General features: G+C 35.6%; 1 protein-coding gene across 11 annotated transcripts in view; it reads left to right on the top strand.

Annotated features, from left to right (window-relative positions):
• KCNK2 (potassium two pore domain channel subfamily K member 2) overlaps positions 1-18,427 on the top strand; it is a 198,320-nt gene that overhangs the window by 126,293 nt on the left and 53,600 nt on the right. For all 11 annotated transcript variants that reach the window (XM_025429928.3, XM_025429930.3, XM_025429931.3 and 8 more), the window contains 2 exons: positions 13,704-13,864; positions 16,707-16,893. In XM_025429928.3, coding sequence (XP_025285713.1) covers positions 13,704-13,864; positions 16,707-16,893 — 348 coding nt within the window. The remainder of the gene's footprint in view (positions 1-13,703; positions 13,865-16,706; positions 16,894-18,427) is intronic.

Below are 18,427 nucleotides of genomic sequence, written 5' to 3' on the forward strand. Positions count from 1 at the left end.
CTCACCAGGGGATGGCAGGCAGTGCTCCAGAACTAAAAGTATTCTTACTTCTCCCCTGGCAGGCTCTCTCTCTTCCTCCTCCTGCCCCCTCACCAAGCACATCTTTGCATGGGTGAAAAGCGGATGGGATGTACTTCCAAAGCACTAAAGAAAAAGCTGGGGAAGTTAGGAAACAATGTGCAGGTAGATTATTATTGGTTTCTGGCAAAATTCCTTTGCAAAGGGAATTTCCTCTCAACTTTGAGCTTTCGATGTAGGTTATATAAGAGAATCTTGTTAGCACAAAGTGTTTGGTAGCAACTTCATCAGATGTTCATGATTTTTAAAAGTTCAAAAACCAACTTAAGAAATGTATATAACTTCCTATAGATCTGCAACTTTACAATGTGATGTAGGATTGTATTATATAAGTTGCAACTGAGGATAGCAAGGGAGCCATCTTGTGAAATACTGTTTGAACTGCAGGCCCATGGCATCTGAGCCAAGAGGAAGTGTGATGATGTTGAAATTAAAACAAAATGTCACACAGTCCTTTGATTTAGTGACTTTAATTGACACATTTATTTCGATGCATCTATACTTTCTTTTCCAGTCTAACTAGCATAGCAACTGTTGGCAGAATGGCATGTTCAGGTATGAATTCATACCTGGTGGTTATATAACTGAGAAGAACTCTAAGTTTGAGAAACAATATCTATAGTCTTGATCCCAGATAATTAGCTCCAAGCAATTAAGAGTTTAAATCTCAGCCTTAACAGTTAGCCATCTCTTTAAAACTGAACATAGTGTTTCACTTCAATAAACCATAGTTTCCACATTCAGAGAGCGGGGACAATTAGTTGTGTTTTATCTAACCGGGTGGTGAAAGTTTAATTAAATATGCATATGCAGGGATGAGCACTATGTCCAGCACATAGTGAGAGAGTGATGTTCAGTAAATAATAGTTTTGGCTATTATTTTTGGTGGGTAATGAAAATTATTTTATTATTTTTTATTATAGGCAATAAAAACAAAGAGTAATACCATAGCCAGTCTAGACGAGGTGCTGTGATTTAGGTCGTCCTAAGTACAGAGGGCCAGAGGCAGATTTCTTTGAGGCTAATAAAGATTTCTTTCTTTCCCCCACTTACATGGGTTTACTCCCTAATTTTTTATTCTTTTTCCTAAAGAGTCCCTTCCCCCACATTATATAGCTTTAGACCCATAAACCCTGTCCCTGTCACAGGGGTATAAATCAGAATCACTTCTGCAGATATTTAAAAATACATGTGTACATTCCCTTCCCCTCTCAGTGGAAGACAATAATTTTGTTGTTCTGGGGTAGTTTTTTTTTTAAGTTTTATATGTGATTCTGATGTGCACCCTTATTTTAAACCCAATGATCTAGAAGAACAATGCACAACTCTGTGAAAGTTCTGAAATGGATACATCTTTTTATCAAGACACTATTTAATTATCTTTTAATTAGGATCATAGTTTTCTGGAGCCATGTTTTTTCTTTAGTGTTTGGTTCAATTCTTTGCTGTATAGCAGAGCTATGACTTTGACTAGTTTCTTAAAAAAGACCAGATGTGATTATCATTTCACTTCGATTTCTGAAAGACTTGCTCTTTTTTAAGTTGCTAAGTGAGCGCACCCTGAACTTATATTCTTTTTCTCGCCTACTTCTGACATCTTATTCTTATGCCCTATGATATTAATGCTTTTTCTGCATCTAAGATAGTTTAAATTGTTTTGTATTAGAATAATATTTTAATTATTATTGTTAGAGGTAATTTTTAAAATACCGTTTGCACAGATCAAGAACTTCTCTTTTCCTTGTCAATCCTGAATAAAATTAAAAGCAATATAAAAAAATAGTACTGTAGAATTATTTAGATCTGAGTACATCTATTTCATTAAAATATGAGGCATTAATGAAAGCCCATAGATAATTATTTTTCATCCAACCAATTTTCTTGAAATCTGCTCTAAGCAAAGCACAACATGAGGCATGTAAAAAAAGAAAAAAAAATTAACACAAAGTCCAAAGGAGTTTATCAGCAAGAAGAGGGGTAAAAGCATGTCATTAAATGGCGAGAATTCATGTTAGAGTGATACAGAATTCCTCCAAAGGCAATAGAAGGAACTATGTTTGCTGAGAGAAATCAGGGTCCCACCTGGTTGGAGGGGTAAAGGAATGGCCGGTATTAGTAGAGGGAACAGAAAGGACAGACAGGATTTCAACATGATAATTGAAGGGCCAAATTGGTACCACCATTGGAATAAACAGCATAAAACATATAAAGAACAGAAACGTCTGTTCATTTTCTTCAACAATTATGACTCTGGTGTTACTGGAAGGTAGGACAATTGTATAACAAGGAATCCTGAGAAATAAGGAGTGGTGATTTGTATGGGATATACACGTTTAATAGGAACACCAAGACTGAAGCTGCTGTGCTTTGGGGAGAACGAACTATTTTGAGATGGATTTGGGTGAGAAAAGGCCACTTTCTGGCTGTTTGGAGGCCTTGATGCAGTGGCAGTAGAACTGTTAAGCAGGGAAGGGAACCCAAGAGTGGTGCTGAAGGGCTCCACCTCACTGCCTACAAAGTTCTGTGGCTTTAGGATTTGGGCACGAGGGAGATTTGAGAACTCCGACTGTGCGGTGATTGATTTAAGCCCTAACAGGTTGTGTGAGGTTGTGAATGTCGCAGGGGGAGGAGTGTAGTCCAGATGACAGATTTCAGGGGTCCTCTCACACATTTGATGTGGGAGAGTGGGGGCTGGGGAAGGCCTAGGATAAGACATATATATACAAAAACTTTGTAGAACAGCCTGAGCTACTGTAGAATGGGATGGAACAAAACAGAAAAGAGCAGAATAACATACTGTTTTCTTTAAAAGATCACGTGTAGGTTGGAAATGGAGTAATTATTCAATTGAAGTGTTAAGTAAATTGATCACTCTTCTGGAGGGACAAATATTTCACCCTGTATGAAAATCCATACCATGCAGATGAAAGACACAAAGAGGTTAACTGAACTGAACCACTTTCTTACTGAGCCCTCCTGATGTTTCTTCCTTTGCCTTGAATGCACACCCTCCCCTCACCCACTCTTTACCTGGCTCACCCTTGAGAATCTATCATTACTTAGGTTAGATATTAATTTCTTCAGGAAGTCTTCCTACAGTAGCTCAAGCTGTTCTCTAAAGTTCTTGTATATGTCTTGATCAGATAACTTACAGGTCTCTCATATTTCCCTTAATATTTTAAATAAATCATTTTCCATTTCATTTAGCATATTTGAGGTAGTGCTCAAATACTATAATGCTCTTGATTTCTGCATATTTATCATGCCTTCCTCTATTTTGCTGAGCTTTTCTCTATACAATTTTCAGTATTCCCCTGTATTTACTGGATATTTAATTGCACCCACAACTAATATATTTGTCTTTCTTTTTATAATAATTATTCCTCTTATATGTTTACTGCCATTACACGTGCTAGAACTTTCCGAATAATACTACTTAATAGTTGTAAAATGGATGTCCTTGTCCCCCCTAGATTTTAAGGGAATTCCTCTTGTGCTTTAATATTATGATATTAACTGTTTTGAGATAGACTTCTGTGTCATGATAAGACAATTTTCTATTTCTAGCTTTCAGAGAACTATAAGAAATGGTGTAGAATATTGTCCAATGTCTTTTTGATTTATAAATGTAATGTATATATAGAAATTCTTTTTTATTATTGTGCAGTATTTCAAATAGTAGAAATGTCTACAAAGAATTATATTGTACACAACCATCTATTCATCTACTTTCATCAAATCTAACATTGTTTCATGCTGTTTCTGTTTTTACTGTTGTTTTTTTTTTAATTTTTATTTATTTATGATAGTCACAGAGAGAGAGAGAGGAGAGAGAGAGAGAGGCAGAGACACAGGCAGAGGAAGAAGTAGGCTCCATGCACCAGGAGCCCAATGTGGGACTCGATCCCGGGTCTCCAGGATCGCGCCCTGGGCCAAAGGCAGGCGCCAAACCGCTGCGCCACCCAGGGATCCCCTGTTTTTACTGTTTTTGAATGAAACAATATAGGAAGTTGAAGGCCCTTTATTACCCTTCCCAGTCTCACCAGGTAGCCAACTCCACACACCCATTCATTAGCATTCATTGACCCCTTGATCTTTTCTACCCCTTTGGCAGATACCCATGCTTCCAGATATGTTTGAATCTATTTCTGAGCTTTCAGTTCTGTTTTGCTTGGTCTGCCTCTCCCTGTCCAGTACCCCATTGTCCTAATCATACTGTTTTTTAATACCTACAGTAGGTTTCGATATCATGTATGACAAACCTTCCCAGATCATTTCTCTCCCCAAATATTCAAATATTTCTTAGCTATTGCTGGCCCTTTACCTTCTTACAGATTTTTATAAAAGTTCATAAAATTCCACTGAAAACTCTTTCAAAATATCTATTGCAATTATATTATATTTAGCATAAATTTAGTAACATTAACATACAATATTTCTTCATCTCTTCAGGTTTCTTTTTATGTCATTTATTTTGCAACTTTTTTGGTAATTTTATCCATAAAATAATTATGTGTTATTTATGATATTTATTCTAAGCTCTTTTGGTTGTTTCTGGGAGCATAGGAGTATTGTGGTATATGTGATTAGAGCCCAGACATTGGACCTAAAATACCTGGGTTTGAATTCCAGGTCTCCCACTTCATTAGCTGTGTATCTTTGGGAAAATGACTTAACCTCTCTATGCTTCAGTTTCCTCATTAGCAAAATGAGAATATTAATACCTACCCCACAGTGGTTATTATGAGTATTAAGGGGATTAAAATCTTTATTACTTGTAAGAGTGCCTAGCACATAATAATCACATACAAATTATTGTTATTATTGTTGTTTCTCTTTGAATCTAGAAAACTTCTTGGCCTTATTTTTTTCTTGGCTTTATTATATAGAAAAGTATATCATCTAAAAAACAGTAATAGCTTCAACTTTTATTTTCTCATTTTACATCTTCTTTTAAGCCTATAGCATTGACCTACAATAGACTATAACGGAGAAGCCATGAGGATGATGTATTTGTCATAATCCTTACCTTAAAATCAGTGCTTTCAAGCTTCATCTTAAGTATAAGGCAGCTATTATTTTTTTAACTTAAAATCATGTTAATATAATTTCCTTCCAATTCTTATTTGCTAAAAGTTCTATCATCAATGGGTATTCAATTTTATCAAATGCTTTTTCTGCATCCTTACATCTATAAAGCTTTCCAGATTACACTCAGGCTCCCTCAGGTCTATAATTTTTTAATCTCATTAGCCTTAAGAGTACATTCAGACTTACATTTTGTGATTGATATTAATATTGTTATGTTGACTTTCTTTGGATAAGGATTTGCTGACAAATCTTTTTTCATCCCTTTATTTTCATCTGATCTGTGATATTTATAGAAATTCTAATCTCTGAGTTTAATGTATTTACATAAATAGTGATTGTTTATATATTTGGATTTAAATATATAAATAGTGATTGTTTATATATTTGGATTTTTTCTTGTTTATGTCACCCTCTTTCTTTGTCCTTTTTTCGTTACTCTCCTACTCTTTTGTTGGAATGCTAGTAGTTACCATTCTTCTTCTTTTTTTTTTTTTTTTCTTTTTTTTAAAGGGAAGCCTGGGTGTCTCAGTAGTTAAGCATCTGCCTTGGGCTCAGGGAGTGATCCTGGAGTCCTGGGATCGAGTCCCACCCACATCAGACTCCCTTCAGGGAGTCTGCTTCTCCCTCTGCCTATGTCTTTGCCTCTTTCTTTCTCTCTCTCTACGTGTCTCTCATGAATAAATAAATAAAATCTAAAAAAAAGTTTTAACGACTTTATTTATTTATTCATGAGAGACACACAGAGATAGGCAGACACATAGGCAGAGGGAGAAGCAGGCTCCCTGCAAGGGAGCCCGATGTGAGACTCGATCCCAGAACTCCAGGATCACGCCCTGAGCCCAAGGCAGATGCTCAACCGCTGAGCCACCCAGGCGTTCCATTACCATTATTCTTGAACACATTTTTGGCTATTGCTTTATATCGCTAACATTTTAGCTAAACTGCTTATTTGTTGAACTTCCCCATTCTCCCATCCATCTTGTTACTATTGAGTACTGTTAACTTACAGTGTTTGTGTGCATTTTCATGTATGTGCACGTATTTCGCAGTTAATAGTTGACTATATTTTCTGATATTTTTTTCCACTTTCATGCCCACTTCTGTTTCTCTTATGCTATGATTTCCTTCTGGGTTCTGTTTCTTCTTTCTGATGTATATAATTTCCCAAGCACACCTAGATAGTGATTTTAGAAAGAGTTCTCTGGGGGTGGTTTCTTTGGACTTTGTATATCTGGAAAATGCTAAAATAGGACCTTTCATTCTTCTTTGATAGTTTAGCTAAATATAAAGTTTCAGAATAATGGTTATGTTTTATTAGCACTTTGAAGATATCAGACTCCATTATTTTCCAGTGACTGTTCTTGCTCATGTATTGTTCCTTTATAAATCTTTTCCCTGATAGCTTTTTAGATGTTATCTTTATTTGTATGTTCTTTGATTTTCTGTGATGTGTCTAGGCATGGGTATATATTTATTTAGCATATTTAACACTAAGAGTACACTTTCAATATGAGTCCACAGGTCTTCAATTCTTGAGTTCTCAGCTAACAGTATATTAAATATTGTTTCCTTGCTAGTCTTTCCATTTTCTCCTCCTAGAACTCATATATAATTGTTGAGGTCTCTTTGTCCTCCTTGTCTCTGGTCTCTTAATATTTCTTTACGGTTTTATTTTAAATCCCTTTTCCTTTGTGTTAAGTTCTATGTGAATTATTCAGTATCACCTTCAAATTCATCAGTCCTTCCTTCACCCATATCAGTCCATTTCATCCATTTTATTTCCCTAAAAGAAGTTAATATGATTCATTCCCAAGATTTCTCATTTATTCCTTTTCTTATCTACCTATTTATATTTTTGTGCCGATTTATCGCATAATATTAATAAAAATTTTATTATTTTTTTTAATCTACCTCTTTCAAAATTTAGCTCAGAGTGTCCCTTGAAGTTATTTTCATTTGGAGTAAATTCCTGCTGCAGGTGTTGATTGTGTTTGTGTTTCTTAGCATTTGATTTATTTATGGACTTCTTATTCAGAGGCTCATGTTGAGTAGGATGGTTTGTATTTCTTTCTCTTTTTCTTTATCTCCTCACTCTTCATTTGTCCTTGGGTCTTTGCTGAATTTCCTGATACAGTACATTAACATTTATTGTCCCAGTAGGAAATTATTTCAGGCTTTCCTTGCGTCTATTCTGGTTTTAGTACTTAAATGCTGCATATAGCGAACAGTTATGGCCTCTTTCTAGATTCAGCATGTGAATAGACCTACCTTCATTTCAGATCAAAGTAAACATGGAATTAAACTTCTGCTTTTTAAGTGCAATGTTTTAATGGGATATTTCTCATACACACACTGTCATTCTTAGTTTTCTGTGTAGTAAGTCTTTATCCATTTATGTACCTTCACTAATATTTAAAGAAAAGTTGGTAGGGGTGACTGGCTGGTTCAGTGGGTGGATCTCAGGGTTGTGAGTTTGAGCACTGACTTGGGTGTAAAGATTACTTAAAGATAAAATCTTTTTTAAAAAGTTGGTAGATAACATATTTATTTGATTTTATTAAGAATTTGGAGTTTTTTTAATTCTAGTGTTTTCTTCATCTTTCTGTCCTAGGTATCTAGCACAGTAAATGGCATGTAATTATTATTAAATAGTTTGTCATTGAACAGAATTAAATCATACTGTTTGCTGTGATGATATTTGATTTCTACTTTCTTGCATGTAACTTAGTGCTTAATGATATAGAATTGGTCAGAGTAAAATAGTAGAATGCAGTATTTTTCTTACCTAAATTTTCTCTCCATGGGGTTGGAGTAATAGAGTCCTACATCCTAATTTTTTTATCAGAATTACTTAGATATTTTTAATGTGTTTAATTCTAGAAGGATCCACATAAATTCAATTTCAAATTATTGCTTTTACAATTACTTCAATAATGTAATCACAAACTACAGTCTTCACATTATTATTTTTTTTACAGTCTCCACATTAAATGCTGGCTAAGAGAGTAAAGATTTTCATGAACTATGTATTAGTCAAGTAAAACTCTTAAATCTGGAGTATATACACTACAACTGATGAGTCCAAATAGTTTAACTGTGTTACTTACTACCAGTAAGTCTCACTCAGAGAGGGTAGAAAGACTACTGTTATCCCAAAATATTGCTTATTACTCATTTAGCCTGACATTTTCCAATGGAAACACAATTGTTTTTTGAAGTTGGCCAGTTGACCGGCTTTTAGTAAATCTCAAATACACAAAGCCAGTAATGTACTTGGGGTTTATCAATTTATCATTATGAATATTTGATATTTCTCCACAAAAGATGTATCTTTAATAGTCCAAGTTTTACATAATAGTGATGGAAGGCTAAATTAGAATATCTCAAATCACAAATGCAAATATGATAGATTCAGTCCAACTTAAGGCCTGAAAATAAAATGAAAGCTTGGCTCTTTGACCAAGAGGAGCCCTAGGAAGACTCATAACAGAGGTGTTTGGGTCTCTCTTCACTGCCTCTTGGCAAAAGCATTTAGCCTTTATTACATAGAATTTATGCTCTTCTTTTGACATACAGCATCATTATATTTTTTGCATAGCCATATTTATCTTTAACTTTTTAATAATTCTGTCCTAGAAGTTGTGCTTAAAGAGTCATTCTCCTGCTATATTTTTATAGTATTTTATGGTCATATTCTCTTTATATTTTATGATATAATCTATTCAAAATTATTTAGTGTATAATGTAAGGTAAGGACATCATTTATTTACAAGAAGCCTACAGTTTATCCCGTTCCTAGTTACTGGATGATCAACTCCTTCTATATTGATTTGAAATATATTTATCAACTATTCATTTACATGCTGGGGTCCTTTTCTATGCTTTCTATTGTTTTACACTCTTAATTTGCCACAAGTTTTAATTGTTAAAACTATAGCTAACATCTTTTTTAATTTGGAGGTAAACTTTGCCTCACATTAGTCTTTTAAAATATTTATTGACTATTATTGTTAATTTTATTCCAGATGAATTTTAGAGTCATCTCTTAAGTTGTAAAATGTTTAAAACTATGGAATTTTGATTGCAAAAATAGTAAATTTATTAATTAGTGGGAGAGAAGTTTAATTTTTTTATTAGTGCCCACACAGAGATATTCTATTTCTCTGTATTTTTTCTTTACCCTCCTTATAAAGTATTGTGAGTTTTTTAGGTCTATGTGCCAGTCAACCAGTGAAGAAATACTAATTGATTGCCAATTTTGGACTAATTAATAAGTCAGGAAGATTTTGGAATCATAGTTGTAAAAATATATAAAAAATAACAAATCAACTTCTACACTCATGGAACTCAAAGTCAAGTACAGAATACAGACATTAAATGAACTCTTACAAATAATTAAGTGATTGCTAAATGTGCACAGTGCATGAACAAGTGTATTATTTATTTGTAATATTAGTAAATGATCCCAGAAAATGGCCTGTTCACTTGAGATTATTCAAGTCAGAGTGGTACGTTTGGGTCTCCTGCTAGATGATCCACTTAAAATGGACTTAAAGTAGCTTTTCAGGAAAGGCCCTTCCCTTAGAATGATGTGAAGCAGCAATGATAGCTGTTCTAGTGATATACTCACCTAAATATTAAGAGTGGACCTATAGGCTTTGGCTTGGCTTCCCTCCAGGTCTCTGGCATAGACAACATATAGTCTCTTAAATTTCACTGTATTTTATTCTGTAGTATATTGGTAAACATTAGGTAATGGGAGGGGAACCATAAATTATAGTGCTTGCCAATTTCTGTGGTATAAATATTCCTACTAGAGCTGATTCCAAGCTACTAATGTGAAGTCAGCTGACTTGTAAAACCCCTGAAGATTTAATAGTTTATCTCTCAAGGTTGAGCCCTAGTATATACTATTGGAACCTGCCTCCTCAACCCCTAACGTCCTATCCTCTGGTTTCTGCCTAATGCCACCTCCTCCAAAGTCATGTCTCATCCCTGGTCAGTCTTGTCTATTCCCCCAAGCTCTTTGGAAGCCGCTCCTTTTCCTCTCTAATTTTGCATATTTTATGCTATAAACTGAACTCTGCTCTTCTCAGGGGATACATTTTCTTGCGTATACCTTAATTTAGGAGTTAAAAGAAAACAAAACTTAATACTGCTTCTTTAACCTTTTCTTCTTGCTGTAACAATCCATTTCACCTTGAGGCAATGAAGATGCTGCTAATGCATCAGGGAGAGTCAGGAAATCCAGACAATCACAAGGATTAATATTCTAAAAGCTTAGCATACTGCTTAGAATCAATGGATACCTTTGATAAATCCATTGATAGTATCAAGTCATTTAACCAGTGCCCTTTGATTGGTTAGAATGTGTAGTAAATCTGTGGAGGGAAGTCTGGTCTTATTTTACATAGAGAAGAGAGGGAAGAAAGCACAAGGAACCATCCTCTGAAGAGCCATTTCATTCTTTCACCCAGGGAAATGTTTGGGGAGTTATAGGCATTCCCTTTATGTCAGAAAACTGCTGGGTCTCTGTATCTGTATGTCCATGCGAAGTGGTCAGTGTGTAAAGGATGTCACCTAGGAGGCACAGATTCATCATAAAGCTCAGTATGATGGTAATGAAAGACATACTTGGAAGGCAAAACAGAAGACATGCAGAGAAGATTCATATCATGATGCTTCATTCCTACTCCCTCAGTCTCTCGTATGCTAACTTTGACGTGGAGGTAGTAAAAATGAAGTACAGAGATGCCACAAGGAACCGGTCTCCATTTTTTTGATCAATGAAAGGTAGATTGGCTTTCCTTATATCCTGAAGTCTCCTTGAATTTTGGGTCATTGCACTGGTGATGTAAACAGGCTTTCTGAGAAATCCTCTGTCAGCTTTTCTGAAAGATGTTCCAGTGGCCTCCAGGCTGATTCTGAGTCAATGATGGATGAAAACTTGGAGCCTTTGTTTCTTACGCCCCTTTAACTTAAGTGGAGCAGATCAAATTGAGCTCTCTGACGGCTAGAATTTTATTTTTGAAACAGTAGAGCCTATTTAAAGCAATGCCACAATCAGAATTTTTTTTTAAGTTGTATTATTACCGATCAATCTATCACAGCTGCTAAATCAGGAAACAAATGGGTGAGCTCTGGCATGCTGCCCCGGCCAACTGCTCTGTCCCATAGAACCAAGGGGCCTGGACAAATCAGAAGCATAGCTCCTGGCTTGTTTTATTAACACTGTTGCTCAAAACACTCAGACAAACTCACCACAAGAGAAGCCAATAACTCAAGAGTTATTGGGGGGTTGGAAAAAAGAAAGGCAGAAATTTATTTCAGGTGCCGTCAACCAGAGGAATGGCAGGTTTAAGTCTTAACAACTGACTTCTCCACCAGTAAGATGGACACCTAGAGTTTTATAAGGAATGATTAAGGGTAGGGGATTACATTCAGGAGACCAGGCAGAGATGAATGATCATGGGTGAGGGTCAGTAGGTGTTCAACCTATGGTCATGGGCAGGGAAAGGAGACCCGTGGGGTGAAGTCTTTAGGCATTCCATTGCTATCAGTGCTTTTCTGGTCTGGTGGTTGGAATGTTTAAAAATGGTAGTAAGAAATAAGCACAATGTATTTTAGTTAAATCATGATTTAAGCAATCTTGTCTATTTCTGGTTTTAACTATTGGAGTCTACAGTTGAGCAAGAGGGCTCACTGACAGTATCCTTTATTTTTCATTTCTGACCCTTCCTAGAGGTAGGTTACTTCTTATGGATATGACTCTGAAGACATTTGTCCTCTTAATCGAAAAGAGAAAATGGGATGGAATAGGATAACTCAGATGTTGGCCCTACTTCAGACCATGTAGTTATTCATCTGGAGAAGCAACAAAGAACAGGGTTGGATCTTAGCAAGACTCTCTGGAATGGTCAAAGAACTCATGTCAAAACAGCCTACCCTGCTGATTTAGCAAACCTTTCTTGTTTTTACTACTCTACTAATTGATGTTAGAATAGAGGACAGGGTTTAGATTCTTGAGTTCCATTCCTGGATAGCATTCAGAAATGATACACTGTCCCAGATAGTTCAGCTTAAAATTTTTCCTTTAAAATTACCTTGATACAGGATTTCTGGGCCCTTTTCACACTTGCCCTGGATGGATCCTTTGCACATATTGCTCTGGTGTTCAGCACTCCAAGGCATTAGTAGATAAGAACAGATGGGAGGTAAATGAGTTAAATGTGTAGACGCCATATATGAAAAGTTGCCTTCCTCTATCCATGCTATTTTGTCAATGCTCCTTCTCAATAAATGACAATGAAAGCTCTATAGTTAACAGTATCTCTCAGTATAGAGATACAGAAAGAAATTTAATGAAAATATTGGCTTTACTGCATGTGTTACCCCCTGGTTTTCATCATCTATTTTAATTGGAACATTAGCTATACTTTGTAGATTGTTGAAATATTTTCTTATTTGCTTATTGCTTATTTTACATTAAAATATATTTAAAAGGGATTCTTAACTAGTTGAAACCTATGAGTAATATCTTTTGATATTGGGGAATTTCTGAATTACTCTTGAGGTTGTTAAAAAACAAAAGTTAACTGAGTAAATTTGAAGATCTAGTTGGCTTTATTAAATGATTCATCAATTAGGCAGTATGCCCTCTAGTGAGCAGAGGGGAGCTCCGAGGAATCATACAGCAAGCAACATTTTTAAAAATAAGGGTGGGGCAAGAAAGTTATTAATCTAAGAAAAGGGTCTTCCAGGCAAGGTAGCTTTCCCTGAGAGGGAAGAACAGGGGGTCTTACGAAGCAGATCCATCTCATCTTCCTTTGGGGGAGAGGGTGATGGAGAAGGCCAATGTGGCTCTGATAGGATCATTCCTAACCGACTGGTTAAGGTTAAGACTAAGACTGCATTTATGGGTGAAGTTGAAACTGCAGCTAGATGAGCTATTAATCCCCAGTTTGGGGATTTAGCCTAAGTGGTGCCATTTTCGGTCTATGATTTTGTAGCTGGGGCACGGGAGTGCAAGAGCATCTGGCTCCAGGGGTCCCAAACAGACCAGGATCAGGTGCTCACTGCTGACAAAATCCAAAGGCAGGGAGACGAGTGGTGGTGAAACCAGAAAGGAATTTATTTCAGTGAGGTCAACACCAGGAAGACAGAGGACTAGCCTTCTCAAAGACTGTCTCCAAAACACCACTAATACTTACAGGTTTATGTGGGAAATGTGGGACAAAGGTAGGTGGGTGTATGCAGGAAGGTAGTGAAGGTTAAATCCATCCTTGTTTTGGAGTCAGTTATGGGCAGAGTCTTGCTGGCTCAGGGCAGACTTTATGGCTTGAGGGGGTAGTTTCTGTCTTCCACTTGTGCCAAGCCCCAAACTGGAAAGAAGAAACCAACCAGAAAGTTTGAGGTCAAAATGGATATAGCCCAAGTCCTTTTTCAGTTGTCTTGTTTTCTTTTTAACAAGATCATATGTTTTAAACTATTACTCATTTATAAACAACTGAAAACAATTTTTTTTTTGTATTTAGGATTTGGAAATATTTCACCGCGCACAGAAGGGGGAAAAATATTCTGTATCATCTATGCCTTACTGGGAATTCCTCTCTTTGGTTTTTTGTTGGCTGGAGTTGGTGATCAACTAGGGACCATATTTGGAAAAGGAATTGCAAAAGTGGAAGATACGTTTATTGTAAGTATAATAGCCTTTTAACTACATATGTTGTTTAATTTTTTTCAATTAAACTTTTCTGTCACCTCAGATATGTTAGGCAATCAAGTTATTGGGTTTTCCGTAACCTTTTATGTGTACCTCTCTTAGCATGAAACTCACTTTATTTTTATACTTAATTTGAATGAGTAAATTAGTGCATGGGAAAAATCCCCAAATATGCAGAAATGAAATAGAAATCTGACAATCCTTGGTTCCAATTCCAGAAGTCTTGTCTTGCTGTATTCTCTTAACCTAGTTATTTTACCCTGAAATCTCCATTTTGTTATTTGTGTAATGTGAATAATGGTACTGGCAATGGAGGCATCACTTTGAGAGTTAGAGATAATGAATAAAAGCTTGGGGCGCTTGAATGGCTGAGTCAGTTGACTGTCAGACTCTTGGTTTCACCTCAGGTCATGATCTCAGTGTTGTGAGATGGAACCCTGAGACGGGCTCCCCCAAGCTTAGGACAGTATCTGCTTAAGATTCCCTCTTCCTCTCCCTCCCCTTCTGCCTCCCCACCCCAACTTATCCCCATTTATGTACATGCTCTCTGTCTCCCTCTTTCTCTCTCAAATAAATAAATAAATATAAAATAAATTAATTAAAGCTTAACAGCTAGTAAATGACAATGTTTTAAAATTTGCTTTGGTACCTTTGTTCATTGCTAGTGGCATTCTAAACTTATATAGCCCCTTTGTGAAGGACACCCTATTCAGCAAACATAATAAAGGTGATCATATAATTTAATTCAGTGATATCATTAACAGAAACTTATCTAAGGGATGTAATTCAGTACAACCAAAAGTAATCTACAAGATTTTCATGGCTATATTATACTCAATAGAAAAAAAATAAGTGAAATGAAAATGCTTTTATTAGAATGGTAAATGAAAAATAGTAATAATACCACTATGATTACAAGTTTCCAGTCTTGAAGAAAAAAGTTGCATGAGAGGGTGGGATTATAAAGGACATGTTACTACCACCTCAGCATTACAAATACATTTTATTGACTCTTCAAAGATCTTTTCATCTTTTCACAAACATTTCAACAAAGTATTTTACATTTAATTCTATTGATGAAATAAGACCACTGAGTATTGGTTTTTCAATTCATAGTTCCAGTTTTTGGCATTAGTCATGATTGATTGATTGATTGATTTTTTAGTTATGTTTTATTTTTAAGTTCCAAGTTCACACTCTACAGTTGGAGAAATACAGTTGGTATTTCTACAGTTGGAATGGAGTAGGTATGATTATTCTAAAATAGGAGTTTAATCCTGTTTTGGGTATTATACTTTTCTTATAGTGATATAAAAGTTATCTCCTATTTATATTAATTGACAGGGAAGATTAGTGGTATCAATATTAACTTTTTTTGCTTAAAATTTTTTTTTTATTTGAGTATCATTGACACATAATGTTATGTTAGTTTCAGGTGTACGACTTAGTGATTTAACAAGTTTATGCATAATGCTATCATTTGCCCCATTGCATTGCTATTACAAAATCACTATATTTCTTACATTGTGCCTTTCATTCCCTTGATTTACTCATTCCGTAAGTGGAAGCCTGTATCTCCTTCTCCCCTTCACCCATTTTGCCCAGTTGCCCTTCCCCTACCCCTCAGGCAACCATCAGTTTGTTCTATGTATTTACAGTTCTGATTCTGCTTTTTGTTTTTGTTTACTCATTTTATTTTGACAACAAATTTTGGGGTGCCTACTGGATGCCTGATAATGTTTTTGATGCTGTAATTACATCAGTGCATAAAATGCATCCTGTGCCCTGGTGGTGAATACATTCCAGTGGTCATGATTCCAGGCTTAGTACTATAAACACCGCTGTGAGAACTTTACAAACATGAATTCACTTAACCTTCACTTGTGCTTTAAGGATGGTGGACTAGAGAAACTTTTTTTTTTCACTTTCCACCCTATGATTTCATAGATCTTTATCTCTAGGAAATTTTCAAGTTCTAAAACTCAGTGATTTTTACATGGTGGGAATGTGACCTATAATTTTAATAGCAGATAGGACAGATCCAGTTACAGATGAAAAATATAGAGTGATTAGCTTCAAACGAAGATCTGGAGATAAACTACTGTATGTACAAACCTAGTATGTGAGACAGTGGAGATTCTTGATAAGAGAAGAAGGTGAAAAGACAGTTGTAGCATAGGGGTGTTGAAGATTTTTCCTTGCCCTATGTCATGTTTGATTTATCTAGTTGTACAATTTAAGGTCATGGAACACAGACACAATTCATCTGGGGAATCAACTGTGGACTTTAAGTCTGTAGGTGTTTCAGTTTAATCGGTTGAATAATGAATGATAGGAAATCAGGAGTGGGAGAAATTTTTCATAAAAATAATTTTATCAATTCTCAATACTAAATATTTAGCCCATCATTCAGTTTTGTTTATTTTCATATATTTCTAGATTATGTTTGGCCCACAATCAGTAGGATACCTATAGAATAGAAATATTTCAGAAGTAATTCAAGTAAATGAAGAATGATGTACATATGAAACTGTATTCTCAGAGCAAATGTAATTTATTTTGAAAGTATTTTACCTGTTGTAAAGGTATGTAAGGGTAAAGTAGCATCATCATTAGCATTTGATTGTTTTGAGTTATTTGTGTTATACCCAGTTTTTATAAGCCATTTGAAAATGAATTATAAAAAGAAATAAAATAACATGCTCATTTTGCTAATTTGCTGAAAAGAGTGTATTAGGTTAGCTTTGCAGGTATGCCAGTAATCAATAAATCTCAATCAGTTTCTCTCTCTTGCTTTCTTCATTCTCATCCTTAGAAGTGGAATGTTAGTCAGACCAAGATTCGCATCATCTCAACAATCATATTTATACTGTTTGGCTGTGTACTTTTTGTTGCTCTGCCCGCGATCATATTCAAGCACATAGAAGGCTGGAGTGCCCTGGATGCCATTTATTTTGTGGTCATCACTTTAACAACCATTGGATTTGGTGACTACGTTGCAGGTAAGTTTTTCCTGGCACCGACACTACTCACCTAACCCAGGTCCTTCAATTAGACTTTTCACTTGGGTTTGCAGCACAACATAGTGTCTGTCTTCATTTCCCAGGCCTGCTGTAGCCAACAAAGTGCTGAAACTGGGTGGCTTTAAACAAAAGAAATTCATCGCCTCACAGAATTTCAACATCAAAGTGACAGTAGGAACAATGGTCTCTCTGGGACCCTAGGAGGAATCCCTCCTTGTCTCTTCAGGCTTCTTCTAGAGGAGGCCATCTGACCTTGGCCATCCTCCTCCGTTACTCCTGTCTCTGCTTTTGCGATGTCACATGGCATTCATTCTCTCCGTGTCTCTGTTGCTGTGTCCAGATATCCCTCTTCTCATATGGACACTGGTCATACTGGATGAAAAGCCCACTCTACTCCAGGATGAGTTCAGATTAACTGATTACATCTTCAGATGTTCTGAGGTACTCAGGATTAGGATTTGGGAAGACCATTTGATCTGCCACAGTGACAGAGAGACAAAAGTCGTTCTGTTACAGTGGAGATAAGCAGAAGCGTGCAGTTGAACATTTATTTTCATTCTAGGAAAGAAATGTAAGCTGCTATTTGTTCAGAATCTTATATTCCCACCCTAATTTCAGAAACCAGACAATCTGCCTCTTTTTTTTTTCTTTTAGTGTTAGACAAATTCGAGTTTAATTTATCTTTGCTCTTTTTACTTAGGCCTTTTCATGTCTCAGTTTTAAAAAACACCTGCCAACTTCAGAAGATGTTCTAACCTGCTTAAAACCTTTTCTCTAAGATATTTACCTCATTTAATTTTCAATTCTCAGGACAGTATTGTTTTTGTTAACCAATGTCCACACTTTTTATTTGTGTTTTTTGTTATTTCCTTTTCTGCGTGTCATTGCAATTGCAGTTTGCTTTATTGTTGTATCGCTTAGGTCTTAACTTCCTATTACTTTAACTCTCTCCTTACCATTTATATTATCCAATTATCATTATTGTTCTAATTCCAATTTTAAATGAATTATAATAATGGTTGTAAAACTAAGCACAGTGGTGTTCTGTCATGGATTGTTTTGCCCATTCATTCTTTTTTAGAAAATCCAATTTCAAGTATTAGAAAAACATGCTAAACACTACAGTAAGAATGTGCTTTTAAATTTTGCAGGATAAACTCACCAGCCTAATTTAATTTTAGGAGAGTTTTATACTTTCTGGCTGTTCACTGATCTTTCTTGTCTCAAACTTCTTAAATGTTTACAGAGAAAAAATATTTTGCACAGTTCTATAGAATCTCAGAGAAGGCTGAGAGTTTATCTGTTTCTATTGATTTGTTAATTATTGTTTAATCTGGCAAAGCCCAAATTCCCATTGAAGGTGGAAATATTTCCATGAAGGAAGCTTTGCTTTTGGTCAAAAATACTGTGCACACATCTCTGTACTGATGGAGGCCCCAGAAGGGGAGAATGCATCACTTTGCTGGAAATCCTTTAGTTTTCTAATTAGCAAAATGTAGCAAGAAGAATATCA

The sequence above is a fragment of the Canis lupus genome, chromosome 7 (assembly GCF_003254725.2).
Source record: "Canis lupus dingo isolate Sandy chromosome 7, ASM325472v2, whole genome shotgun sequence".
Lineage (NCBI taxonomy): Eukaryota > Metazoa > Chordata > Mammalia > Carnivora > Canidae > Canis > Canis lupus.